This window comes from Dipodomys merriami, unplaced genomic scaffold, assembly GCF_024711535.1.
Source record: "Dipodomys merriami isolate MVZ:Mamm:240054 unplaced genomic scaffold, mDipMer1.0.p SCAF_3, whole genome shotgun sequence".
NCBI classification, from domain to species: Eukaryota; Metazoa; Chordata; class Mammalia; order Rodentia; family Heteromyidae; genus Dipodomys; species Dipodomys merriami.
The window spans coordinates 27,228,488-27,242,670 of record NW_027204492.1 but is presented as its reverse complement, the minus strand read 5'-3'; the positions used below and the strand labels follow the sequence as shown (position 1 = coordinate 27,242,670).

Genomic DNA, 14,183 nt, shown 5'->3' with positions numbered 1-14,183 from the left:
TGGGTATACAGCTTTCCTATTTTGTTGCCCATGAAATTTGTAAGTAGAATGGTGGTTACCAGAAGCTGATGACTAAAGGAGAAAAGAAGGATGGGGAAATGTTGATCAAAGGGTACTGAGCCATAGCTAGGGGCAAGCATCTCTGGTGTGCCACTGCACAATAGAGCAACTATAGACAATAATGTACTGTACATTTCAAAAAGCTAGAAAGAAAGCTTTCAAAGTTGTCATCATAAAGAAATGATCAATCGTTGAAACTGAATGAAACATTTAATCTGATTTTTAAACATTACATATATATCCCTGTATTGAAACATCATCACACAAACCCACTCTACAATGCTTAATTGTTATGTTCTCTGTATCACTTTTTAAAAAATAGCCAGGCACTAGTGACTCATGTCTGTAATTCCTAGCTACTCAGGTGGTTGAGGTCTGAAGATCTGAGGATCAGGGATTGAGGACTACCTCTTGAGAAATAATAGTAGTCTCTTGGAGATATTGCCAAGAGCCTCTCATCTCCAATTAACCCACAAAACTCTGAAGGTAGAATTATGTCAAGTGTTAGAGTGCCAGTATGGAGTGAAAAAGCTAAACAAGAGCATGAGACTCTGAATTTAAGCTCCAGTACTGGCACAAATTTTTTTTAATAAAGGCTTTAGCTTTAGGATATTCTCTTCCTTGTTTTGAAGACACTTAAAACAATTTAAAAAAAAGAAAAGCCTTTCATGTATTAATCATTTTCTTTCCAAAGACATTAGAGTAGAAAGAAGGCCAATTCAAATAGTAACAGGATCAACATGTCCCTAGAAGTGCAAGTTTATGAAGCAGAAGGTACAGGTTGTACTGTACATTTATCACTTAAAACTAAATTCTAGATGGTCTATCTACCCTGTTGCCCATGACTATGACCTGAGAAATTCCCAGAGGCCCTGTCACACTGCTCACTTGCCTCCCAGCCTTTCTGCCTTGTGAGTGATTCATTATGATGATGATAAAGGTAATGTTCAGAAGATAATGATAAAGGTGATGTTCAGAGAGGTTATGGTTGCATAAGTCAGGTAATAAGTACATTTCTTTTTGGCCAGTGTCACCCCTTCCCTCTCTCCCAGTTTTTCTCTCCTCTCTACACCTACAAGTTGTATAGTTCATTTTCAACATAGTGTCTAGTGAGTACCACTGCTGCATTTGTTCACCCTTTGTCTCTCCATTTGTGCCCCTTTATCCTCCCAAAGATAAACAAATAAAGAAAAAACTTCTTGTCTCCATGTCATGGATTTCATTTTGATAAATATTTTATATGATCAGAGGCACAAAGACTTTGCACCTTTGTGCTCTTCCCCTAAAAATATCCTCCTTCAGCTGATTCTTTCCTTCTAGTCTCCATCTCCAACTGCACAGGGATCACTTTTACTCAGCTCTTCAGTTCAAGGCTAGTGCTTTACCACTTGAGCCACAGCGCCACTTCCGGCTTTTTTCTTTTTTTCTGCTTATGCAGTGCTGAGGAATTGAACCCAGGGCCTCATGCATGCAAGGCAAGCAATCTACCACTGAACCACCTTCCCAGCCCCAATATTAATTCTTTTCCTTGTTCCTCCAAATGGGCTCCCTCAGGCCCTCAACTCTCTAAATGAAAGACAGGGCAGGACATTAAAACTCAATTTCTAAAACTCAAAAGTTTTAGAAATAGCTTTTACTACATTCTGTTTGTGAAATCCTATTGTTTTGCCTTTCAAATTCTCCTTTAAATCTAATCTTTGCCATTTATTTCTGCTCCCAATCTACCACTCCACCCCTAAATTACTACAGTACCTCAGAAGTGCCAAAAAAATACCTGCAAGATTCAGTCCCTACCACAACTTCTTCAAATGTTTACTGGATCTAAAACACCTATATGACCTCTTGCCACGTTTTCAAAGTAATACTTAAGCTAACTATTTTCCCAGAACACACCCTTTAAATCTGGTTAAACTTGTTTGCACTGGATCCAAAAGCCACCACTTCTACCCCTAGCTTCTATTATTCCTGACACTTGAAATCTATTTTCTTCTACTGACAAAAATGTTCTTCTTAATGTCCCTCTTTTTGGCTGCCCCAAATCAGATATCCCCCTCTATGGATTATAACTCCTGGTGTATATCACTGGGAGTTACAGGAGGTGAAAAATTTGGACATTTGCTTTCCTATTGTCCTTTACCACAATGAAGGAAAAATTCTAGGCTTTGCCTAACAAATTTATCCATCCCAGACTTAGAATGGAGCTGTCAGTATAAACAACAGCCAAGAGTTAAGGGAGTAACTGCAGTAAAATTAAGTGCCCAGACAACAAGGTAGCAGTGGCCAGTGGTGCCAGCTTAAGTTTCTTGCTTGGTGGTGGTGATACAGTTTTCTACCATGACTTAGGGTATTAAATCAGGCTTTGGAATAAATAGCCAAAAGTACCAGGCATTCTGAGTTACTTTCATAAATTCAATGTTTTGACATACAACATACACAGAGGAAAGGGCACATCACAAAATATGTAAGGAAAAAGCATACAAATATATGTGTCAAGTATACAGTTCAAACAATTTTCACCCACTGAGTTCTTTTTTGTCAAAAAACAAAATACACAAGTACAAGGTCTGACCCTCAATATTTGTGGAAATTGTCTCCCAGATACTGATACCAAAATCCACAGATATTCCAGTCCCTTATGTAAAATGGCATGTATAGAATGTATGGTATTTGTATAGAATCTATGCTCATCCTCCTACTTTAAGTCAACCCTAGATTATTCATAATCTGAGCAAGTAATCTAAACAGATACTTTTCAAATAAAAATAGCCAATTAATATATAAAAATGTAGTCAACAGCTTAAAGGCACTATGCAAATGCAAATCAATTATTTTATGCCAGTAAAATCCTGTCTCTTCTATTGAAATTTCCCAAATCACAATTTTCTTTTTTTCTTTCTTTCTTTCTTTTTTTTTTTTTGTGGGTCATGGGACTTGAACTCTGGGCCTGGGTGGTGGTGTCCCTGAGCTTTCAGCTCAAAGTGAGCGCTCTACCACTTGAGCCACAGTGCCACTTCTGATTTTCTGGTGGTTAATTGGAGATAAGAGTATCACGGACTTTCCTGCATGGGCTGGCTTTGAACCATGACACTCAGATCTCAGCCTCCTGAGCAGCTAGGATTACAGGTATGAGCCACCAGCACGTGGCTCAAATCACAATTTTCAACTGTCATTCTGTCATTTCCCAACAAACTAATTGTTGCTGTGCAAAATAACAGTGCATAGCAAGTAATTCCTTAGTATGAAAAAAGTACCAAAGTCTGTGAATAAATGATAAACATGGGATAGATTCAAAATTTCCTTTTGATAATGTTCTGTAACACATCTGAATTCCAATATATTCCATTAATCAGATGATTCTATCTGTGCCACAGACCCTTATAATGTGTCTTTTATATGGATGTCATCTTCATCTGTCACCAGTGTCATGGTAGAGGAAACCAGATCTATTACTTTTTCTCTATCTGTTATCATTCCTAGTAGTGCTGAATACATATTAGATTTTCAATAAATATTGATTATATCAAAGTGAAAATCCCCTGCAATAAGGACATGAAATGGAGTTTAGTCTCATTACAGGAAGGCTTGTGCTTTAGCACTTCTAAAAAATGAATCCATCAGTCTTCTGAATACTTGCTCCTATTTCATATTAGTTTTCACCCAGTAAGTTCTGACATGGATTTCAAGCTAACACTACTATCTTTTCCATAAAATCAGCTCAAGGTTAATATATTTACAGTTTAGTAAAAAGTCTCTAGTGTGAAATGTCCAACCTTGCTGCTACACATGATGTTAGAATAGCCAAAAACATTTTAGCTTTTAATGCTTTAAGGTTTTAAAATTCATAGCTGAATATATCCTAGAATGTGTGATCATGGAGCTGAGAGTTTATTCTCCAAAGAGAAGGAAAAGTCATGTCCTAAAAAAATAATATTCTTGGGGCTGGGAAGGTGGCTCAGTGGTAGAGCTCTTGCCTTGCATGCCTGAGGCCCTGGGTTCAATTCCTCAGCACCACCTAAGCAGAAAAAAAGAAAAAAGCCAGAAGTGGTGCTGTGGCTCAAGTGGTAGAGTGCTAGCCTTGAGCTGAAGAGCTGAGGGAGAGCACTCAGGCCCAGAGTTCAGGCCCCACAACCAGACCCCCCCCCAAAAAAATAACATTCTTGCCAAGTGTTGGTGACTCACACCTGTAATCCTACCTACTCAGGAGGCTGAGATCTGAGGATTTTGGTTCAAAGCCAGCCCAGGCAGGAAAGTCTGTGAGTGTCAGAAATGGCACTGTGGCTCAAATTGGTAGAGTGCTAGTAGCCTTGAGCAGAAATGCTCAGGGACAGCGTTCAGGCACTGATTTCAAGCCCCACAACTGACAAAAGAGGGGGAAAAAAAACAAAATTCTTAATTTCAAATATCTCTTCAATCTTATTTACAAAACTTTATATTCTTTCAAAACTCAGACCTTATTTGTTCAAAAGATAGCAAGGTTTTTACAATAAAACTAGAGTTAGGTAGAGCAAGGTGGTAATACTAATAAGAAAACAGTATCAAACACACACAATGACCTGAAAAACAATCTAACAAGACTTTTAAGAACACTCATCCTGGGCTGGGAAGTTGGCTCAGTGGTAGAGTGCTTGCCTCACATTCATGAGGCCCTGGGTTCAATTCCTCAGCACAACATAAGCAGAAAAGGCCAGAAGTGGTACTGTGGCTCAAGTGGTAGGGCACTAGCCTTGAGGGACAGCGCCCAGGCCCAGAGTTCAGCCCCCACGACAGACCAAAAAAAAAAAAAAAAAAGAACACCCATCCCTGAAGCTGAAGACCAGAATTCAAACAGGGAGACTAAGTTACTGCCTGTGAGACTTGTAGCATGTTACCCTTGCTCAAAACTGAAGTTGTTAATAAGGTCTTCAATAACATGTAAATCCCTCAGACATGAGTACTTTTCCAGGCAAGTTAGTGGTTCCTGTACATATTCCTCCCTTCCAATAAATACATTAGCTAAAGGAATCCTTGCCAGTTTTTAGGAATGTTAACTTTCATCTTATTAGGTCTTTTTTGGTGGGAGTTTTCAGGCTCTAGGGCTTAAACTCAGGACCTCATGCTCTCGCTTGGCTTCTTTGCTTGAGGCTGGTGCTGTACCACTTGAGTCATACCTCCACTTCTGTTTTTTTGCTGGTTCATTGAAGATAGCTTTGCTGTACAAATCTTCAAATCTTGATCCCCAGATCTCCTGAGTAGCTAAGATTCTAGGCATGAGCCAACAGAGCTTGGCTCACCCTATTCAAATCTTGACCTCAAGCCAGGCACTAGTGGCTCACGCCTATAATCCTAGCTACTCAGGTAGCTGAGATCTGAGGATCGTGGTTCAAAGCCAGCCCAGGCAGGAACTTTTATCTTCAATTAACCACCAGAAAACTGGAAGTGGAGCTGTGGCTCAAGTGATAGAGCACTAGTCTTGAGCTGAAGAGCTCAAGGACAGTGCTCAGGCCCAGAGTTCAAGCCCCACAACCAACCAAAAAAAGTTTTGACCTCAAATTTACCTATCTTTGGCCAAAGGGCTTTAAAAAGACCTTAAAGGCGCATAGTACAGTATACCACATATTTACTTTTTCTTTTTCTGTCATGTGACTGATAGCTTTCTCACAGATTTACCAGATTAACTGTTTGTCTTTCACAATTTCTGATAAAGGTTTACTCACTACATTAATTACACTCTTGCTTTTTGGTATTATAAAACAGAAAAGTAGTGATATGACTTTATGCTATGGATATGTATAAAGGAACATTAAAAACAAAACAAGAGGGCTGGGAAGGTGGCTCCGTGGTAGAGTGCTTGCCTTGCATGCATGAGGCCCTGGGTTCAATTCCTCAGCATCACAGAAGCAGAAAAAGCTGGAAGTGGCGCTGTGACTCAAGTGGTAAAGCACTAGCCTTGAGCTAAAGACCTGAGGGACAGAGCTCAGGCCCCATGACCAGCAAAAAAAAAAAAAAAAAAAACAAGACAGGAGATACAGCTTAAGTGGTAGAACATCAGACATTAGGGAAAAAGCCAAACTAAAGCTCAAGGTAAACAAACACATACACACACATACACATATATGCATACATACACACATACAACACACACCACACATGTCAGTAGTCCAAGAACTAGGAGGCAGAGGCAGAATGATCATTAAGTTCAAGGCCAGCATGGACTATTAGTGAGTTTCTACCTGAAAAACAAAATTACTAGGACAAACAGTTTGAAGTCATATAATGACTTCATTTTTTAAGACCAGAAAGTAGATAAGGAAATGAGATTCAACTCTAGTCAACTAATGGAAAATGCTTATTGCTGAGTGGTATTTGGCAGATCTCCAGAATTCTTTCACAATACAGAGTAGGAAACCAACAAGTACTTACAAAATACACTTGTGGAGCTGGGTGCTAGTGACTCACGCCTGTAATCCTAGCTACTCAGAAGGCTGAGATCTGAGGATCATGGTTCAAAAGCCAGCCCAGCCAGAAAATCAGTGAAACTCCTCTCCAATTAACCACCAGAAAATCAGAAGTGGCACTGTAGTTCAAGCAATAGAGCGCCAGCTTTGAGCAAAAAGAGCTCAAGGATAACACCCAGGCCCTGAGTTCACACCCAAAGATCCACCAAAAGAAAAGAAGCAGACAAAAAAAAGCAAACAAACAAACAAAAAAACATTTGTGGATCTGAGGGGATTTCTGATCACTTTAATATGAACTTATGATCAGAATGCTTTGTCACCATATTAGGAAAAACAGCCTTCCTGGACCGAGAGACACTCAAGCTAGTTCCAAAACTGTCAACAATCCATCATTACAAAGTCCATGCAAGGATACAGGGGAATAAATCTGTACATGAGACACATATTTGACTATTTATAATCATATCCAATATAACCAGTGATTAATGGACTAATGACAAGTCTGTCCTTTCAAGTACTTCTATGAATATAGCTAGATTAACTTTGACAAACCTTTATGCCAAAGTTGTTATTAAACAAAGTATGGCAAAGCCATGGAAAGTCTCCATATTTACATTCAGATTGCCTCAAAATGAGAGATACTGGTTCTCTGTGAAAACCTAACCCTTTCTCACCAAGGACTTCATAGTTCTCTATATTAACTTTTAAGCACTCATTATGCAGGTAAGAGACTAGCATTATTATAGGGCATCTTATTTCATAATGTGCTCTATAATTACTTGAGCTGTTAGCATTGACCTTGAAGCTCCCAATCCAAAGACACAAAAGAACCTCTTGTAAAATAGTACATAAGGTTCACAGAAGAAAGAGGAGTCTATGTTGGGTCTAGTTCACAGTTCTATCTCTAGTGCCCACCAATGAATACCTGGTACTCAGTAAGCTGTAAGAAGTAACAACACATAAGACAGTGTGTGTTCTCAGAGATTAATATCATAAAAGAGGCTTGACTAGAACTAGGAGAAAAAAGGAACAGAAAATAGGATAAGAACTTAATAGTCTGAGAAAGACAAAATGTACTCTTCTTTTCTGTGTGCCAGTCCTGGGGTTTAAACTTGGGGTCTGGTCACTGTCCTTGAGCTCTTCTGGTCAAGGCTAGCACTCTACCACTTGAGCTATAGCTCCACTTCTGGTTTTCTGGTTATTTAAGAAGTTTTTATGGTTAACCTCATTTTTAAAATATATATAATTTAATGTTACCATTCAGGTGTTAGTATTCAGAGGGTTTATCCTTTTATAAGTCAGGTAATATTTCTTTTTGGACATTGTCACCCCTTCCTTTACTGATAAAGCTATTATTTTCTTTTTGTTGGTAGTGGAGCTTGAACTCTGGACCTGGGTGCTATCCTTGAGCTCTTCAGCTCAAGGTGAGCACTCTACCACTTGAGCCACAGCATCACTTCTGGTTTTCTGGTGGTTAATTGGAGATAAGAGTCTCATGGACTTTCCTGCCGGGGCTGGCTTCGAACCGTGATCCTCAGATCTCAGCCTCCAGAGTAGCTAGGATTAAAGGTGTGAGGAACCAGTGTCCTGCTTGATAAAGCTATTTTTTAAATAGCTATTTGGTGGACTTAGGCTAGCTACAAATTTATAAAGTGAAACTGGTATAGCAAGAACATTCATGGTAATGAAAGTATAAATTCAGGACAGTCTCCTTCATTGGTACCCACAGTATATACCAGGCATATAGCAGATACTTCACAAAGTTGTTGTTTTCAAAAGCTCATTCTTAGTAGATAGTGGACAGTTTTGTAATACATTGCAAGCATATGTGAAACAACATAAAGAAACTTAGTGAAACCTAGGGGTTAATAGAATAGGATTATTTGGGGGGTGAGCACTAACCAGAGGAGGTGGAGCTAACAAAGGACAAATGAGGATTAACACAGTCAAAATAGATTATTTTACAGCTATGAAAACAGAACAATGAAACTCGTTGAAATTGTTCTGGGAGGGGAGGGTGGGAGCAGGAAGAGTGATTGTGTTGTAAACATGTATGGAAATGCAACAATGAAATCCTCCCAAAGCTAAAGTAGGCTAAGTAAAAAAAAAAAAAAACCCTCGGGGCTGGGAAGGTAGTTCAGTGGTAGAGCGCTTGCCTTGCATGCCTGAAGCCCTGGGTTCAATTCCTCAGCACCACGTAAGCAAAAAAAGAAAAAAGCCGGAAGTGGTGCTGTGGCTCAAGTGGTAGAGTGCTAGCCTTAAGCTGAAGAGCTGAGGGACAGCACCCAGGCCCAGAGTTCAGGCCCCACGACTGGACACCCCCCCCAAAAAAAACCCTCTATTTTTACTATCAATTTTGATAAAGAAAATAGCAAGCAAAATCCACTAAGCAACTAAAGACAAGTAAGAGGACACTTGGGAGAACTTTGTGCTCTACACTGAATCAAGAGCTATCAGAAAAAGCAACCATATTGCATTCTGGAGCTTTTTGCAAACTAAATCTAGCTACATAAAATTTGAGTCCTCCAAATTCTGTTGTGAACTTGGAGGTGTAAGGAACTGGTCTTAGAAACCATGCAAGAGGATGAATCTATTCCATCCTGATCAATAAATGGCAAACTAGCAGAAGAGCTACTAGGTTCTATGTGCTTATTTTTGCCTGCTAGTTTTCTACAGTGACCAGTTTTTGTAAAAACAAAACAAAAAATCATTTATTTACAAAAAATTACACAAAAGCCAACAAGTAGGACAACAGTTACGTTTTTTCTGACTTTCCCTAAACAATAAGTGTTGTGTGTGTGTCTCAATTGGCAGGGAAGTACAGCTTAACAGATGCCTTTGTCAGATGTGTACTAGTCACTGATAAGGTGCTTTCCACTGTAAACAAGCCTTTGTTAGGGCCCACAGGCTTCAGAGCTTTCACAGTGAAGTTAAGGCTTAGTGTTCCCGCAAGGCCTCAGTGCCCTGGACTAGAAGTGCCTTAGAAGTATTCCTTACACCATGTGGCCAGGTGTAGTGCATCATGCATTTGCAAAAGATATGCAATTGGGTCCACTTTACTCACCTATCCATGGAGACCTTCACAGAATTTTCATTTGTATGAATTATATCTACTAGTATTTACTGTATTAGAAATTAAAAGTGAGAAATGAATAAAACAATAACATTAGAACATTCTGAGTGGTGGGTGATGTCATCATACATTACCAGCTTCTGAAAAACACTATAGTGAAGTGAAAGGGAGGGAGGGAAGAGAAAGATCTTTACAGTATTGTTCTGAAAATTTCTCAGGCTCCCTTAACTTATCTTATTTCCTCCTCCACATGCCTGTGGGTCTGTTCCTTCTGTTCTTTGATTAAGGCACAAATAGCAAGAGTCACAGGTTAACAACAAGGACAGGATGAATCTGGTCAACAAGACACACCGATCAAAGTTCACTTTTAAGCACTAAAACCTTTTAATGGACTATTCATTAGAATAGAGCATAACCAACCAACATTCCACTCATCCAGGTATTCTTAGGACCTACTAGTAACCCAATCCTTAGAAAGTTAACAAAATCCTGCTACACAATCACAATTAATAGGTCAACTGTGTGATAGGAAAGATAATAGAAAATTCTTAAGACCAGGCAGATAGTCTACAAAATTGAGCTACACAACTACTAAAACCTCTTATCAGAGAAGTTGTTTCAATTGAAGCATCTAGGACTTTTTCTCTCATGGTCTGATTGGGAGGAAGTAGCAAAACTAATAGAAAATTGAACTTCTCGACACTACCGAGTTAGATATTCACTTCTCGCCAAAGTTTACACTCATTCCTTCAGTCTCCCGAGATTCAAATCGAGTATTTTCTACTGAAAATTGCTTCAGTTACCATACCTGTTTTCACCCTCAAAACTGAGACCAAAGTCTAATCTCACATCATTCGTCATCGTTCTTCATCAGCCACCCTTTCTTCTTTAGACTCAAATTGCTAAGAACCCCCAACCATGTCCCAAATTTTTTAGGCTCTCTATCCTTTCTCTCCCTCACCCCATGCTCTTCCTTCCCCCCACCGGATCTATTTCATTCCAATTTTCTTTCTGACCCTTCTGGTTACTCCACCATCTTCAAAACTCTTTCTTGATCTAGGAAACCAGGACTCCCCTAATTGTGTCTGTTATCCCAGAATCTGCATATACTGCCCTCTTGAGCTCGCTCCTTACTGTCCTCCCCAAGCTGCTCTTTCTACCCCGACCTATTCCACTCTTTGCTCTGTTATGCCTACTCTCTTGGCATCTGCTCCCTTATTTGTCCCATCTTATTCTCAGAGGCCCTTCTTCCTTGCCATCCCTCCGTCTGGCCTTCGGTAGGTCACAGCCCCGCTTCCCAGGGGAATCAACCGCCACCCAGTATAAACTGCTCAGTGTGTAAACCTAGTCTGAACCGGTCTTTCAGGTTGTGAACTTTGAACCCGCGCTCCAGGCCCGGGCGGGGAGATTAATCCCAAGGGCCCCACAACTCACCTAAGAGGAGGCAGAGAAGAACGAGCCCTGAGCTCGGAACTGGGGAGAGCCGGAAGTACATCATGATTCCGAAAAGCAGGAGGCAGCAGCGGTTGCGGAGACAAGAGCAGCAATACCAGCAAAAAGGCTCGCGGGACGTGGAAGTACAGCTCCGGTGACCACTGACCACAGCGCAGCTTCAGCCCGAGTCATAAGACCAGGGGTGGGGCTCTTTTTTGCTTTCAGCCAATCACAACTCTTGAAAGCTGCGCGAGGATTGGTGATGTCGGAGGCAGTGGGCGGAGAGACCACGCCCTGGCTTTTTGGTTCACAACCACTATTACAGTACTGATGGGCGCGGACGGCACTTTCTAAAGCTTAAGACAGAAAAGGAACTTTTGAGCTAGGTAGAGAGCAGGCTATTTCTGTTCCTGCTCCTTTAGTAAGGAGAGAATAATTTTGTTTGGAATTAAAAATGCATCTCAACGTAATCTATATAAAAATAACACAAAATTTGTCTCCAATCGTCCTTATTACCCATGCAGTTCATGCTATAGATGTACCTAGAAGTGAGGGGGTGGTAAGGAGTCACTAAGCACTGGAGCAGAACATGGTTTTGAACTGCACCAATTTACAACACCATTTCTCAGATAGGGAAATTGAACTCAAAAAGAGGAAGCATCTTTTAAAAAATACAGGAAGGCTTTTAAAAAGTGAGAAACAAGGATAAAGGGACAGTTAGTAAACATCCGTATGTGTGTGTTGCTGTGTATATACAAATATTCTACAATGAGATCATATTAAATATGATATTGGTGATATTTGCTAAATGAACAGTGAACAGAGAAAACTCAAATCATCAGATGAAGGTATTCAAACATAAAAATGGATAACTGGAATAAAGTATTGACTCTCAAATGTTACAGTTCAAAAGAATCACCTCAAAGTTCTCACAAACAGAGTCTTACATCTCACTCCCAAGTTTATGAAATAGAAGGTTGTCAGCTGATTGCTTGTTTTGTTTTGCTTTGTTTGCAACAGGAACTCACTGTGCAGCACAAGCTGGATCTGAACACATGGTGATCATCCTGCTCAACTTCTACAATGCTGAGATTATAGGCATGCACGCAGTACCATGCCTGCATCAAACCTCTTATTTTCTTAAACACTTCAAGTAATTCTCATGCTATGATTCATGTTTCACAGCTTGAGAAACACCAAACGAGCTTTAAAATCATTTGGTCCAATAGATTTTAAATCTGGGGTCTATAAATGAGCTTGTGCAAGGGTCCAAAAAGTACAAAGCCCCAGGAATCTTCAGAAATTACATGCAGCGCTTGTGTGTGTGTGCTTCTGCCGAAAATTATGCATTTAACTATTTCTCTAGATAGACACTTGTGGCTCCCCAACAGTGCCCTAACTCCAACACAAATACTAAGACTCACTGATCTAACCTCACTATCATTTTCTTTCTTTCTTTTTTTTTTTGTCAGTTATAGGGCTTGCTTGAACTCTGGGCCTGGGTGCTGTCCCTCAGCTCTTCAGCTCAAGGCGAGCACTCTACCACTTGACCCACAGCGCCATTTCCGGTTTTCTAGTGGCTTATTGGAGATAAGAGTCTCACGGACTTTCCTGCCCGTGCTGGCTTTGAACCACAGTCCTCAGATCTCAGCCTCCTGAGTAGCTAGGATTACAGGCGTGAGCCACCTGTGCCCGGCTCTCACTATCATTTACTTTGATGTTATTAATTCCTGAAAGTAAGAAAACTGTAAATGTCATCTGTCATGAGCAAAACTAAGTCACAGAAAATTGACTTGCCCAATCCAGTACCAAAATACACTGCAACATTACTCATTGTCTTTAGTAAAATGTCATTTGACTAACCCCACTATCAGCAAGGGTTGGCTAGAGTTATATCCTGGATATAGCCATCTTGAGAACTCATAATTGATTTGAATTCTCAAAAGTTGCTCCACCAATGCTTACTGGTGGGCTGTGGCCTTACTCCTCAAATTGTATGTTGTATAACTTTCGTGTTTAACTCTATGTTCTAGAAAAACCAACGAACATAGTGGCTAGCAGGTGTGGTGGTGCACAACTATAATCTCTGCACTTGGGAGGCTGAGGTAAGCCTGTGAATTACAGGCTAGCCTGTGCAACATAACCATTGTATGTCAAAAAAAAAAAAAAAAAAGGACATGGAGAAAGTGGTCAAGGCAGAAGTCAGAAATCTGTCAATGTCAGCTGACAAGACTAATGGAAAAAAAGTCATATACCTAGTCACTTTCCTTTATGTGACACAGCTGGAAAAAAATATCCTGGAAATAGGCTGGGAAACTCATTCTACCAGCTCAGCACTGAGACCGTATGATCTCTAAAAGCCAGAACCTATTCTTACAGCTTCTGATTATTTATTAATTCAGCAAACATTTCCCGAGCACTTGCTATGAGAAGGGATTGGTGGGGAAAAAATTAGCCATGTTCTCCACTCTAAAGAAGCTCACAGCTACTACAGGCTGTGGGCCAGTGAAGAGATGATTACTTGGGAAATGCAAACACTAAGGGAGCACATAGACAAAGTTCCTCTGATTCAACCTTGCATGATTAAGTAGTGTTTATTTATTTGGTGTTTATTATTATTATTATTTTAGTTTTATATCTTTTTTATTGTGAAAATACTGTACAGAGGGGTTACAATTACATGGGCAAGATAATGAGTACATTTCTTATCAAGCATTGTAGCCTCCTCCTTTGTTTCCCCTTCCCATCCCTTCCTATCCTCCCCCCACCCTCCCACCCAATCTTTCTCCCCTCCGTCCCCCCCCCCCCGTGTTTATTTTATAGTGTTTAGTTTCTCCTAAAGGTGAAAGCTAGAGTCTGGTAGGAAGTGAAGGAATGTGCTAGGCAGAAAGAAGTAGGTATTTAATTTTCTTTGTACTTAACAAAGCTTTGTGAATGTTATTTATTCAACAGGTATTTCATTTATAGGGAGGTGTTTCTTTTTAATATAAAAGATATGAAAACTCTGAGGTCAACCTGGATGTCTTGGTTTATATATGTGTGATGATCAGAGGCACAAATAGGACAAAGTGATTTTTTTCATGTCTTATAATCCAATGACAGAATAGGTTCCCAAACTCTAGTTCATCAACACAATCACCAAACTCTGGTTTGCTCTAGCCATACTAACGATACTTATGTTT

General features: G+C 40.0%; 1 protein-coding gene across 3 annotated transcripts in view; it reads right to left on the bottom strand.

Annotated features, from left to right (window-relative positions):
* Positions 1 to 11,186, bottom strand: part of Lamp2 (lysosomal associated membrane protein 2) — a 50,424-nt gene extending 39,238 nt beyond the window's left edge. For 2 of the 3 annotated variants that reach the window (XM_070039803.1, XM_070039806.1), the window contains exon 1: positions 11,002 to 11,186. In XM_070039803.1, coding sequence (XP_069895904.1) covers positions 11,002 to 11,065 — 64 coding nt within the window. In that variant the 5' untranslated portion in view covers positions 11,066 to 11,186. The remainder of the gene's footprint in view (positions 1 to 11,001) is intronic. The other variant, XM_070039805.1, reaches the window with a different exon arrangement.
* Positions 11,187 to 14,183: the final 2,997 nt, after the last annotated feature.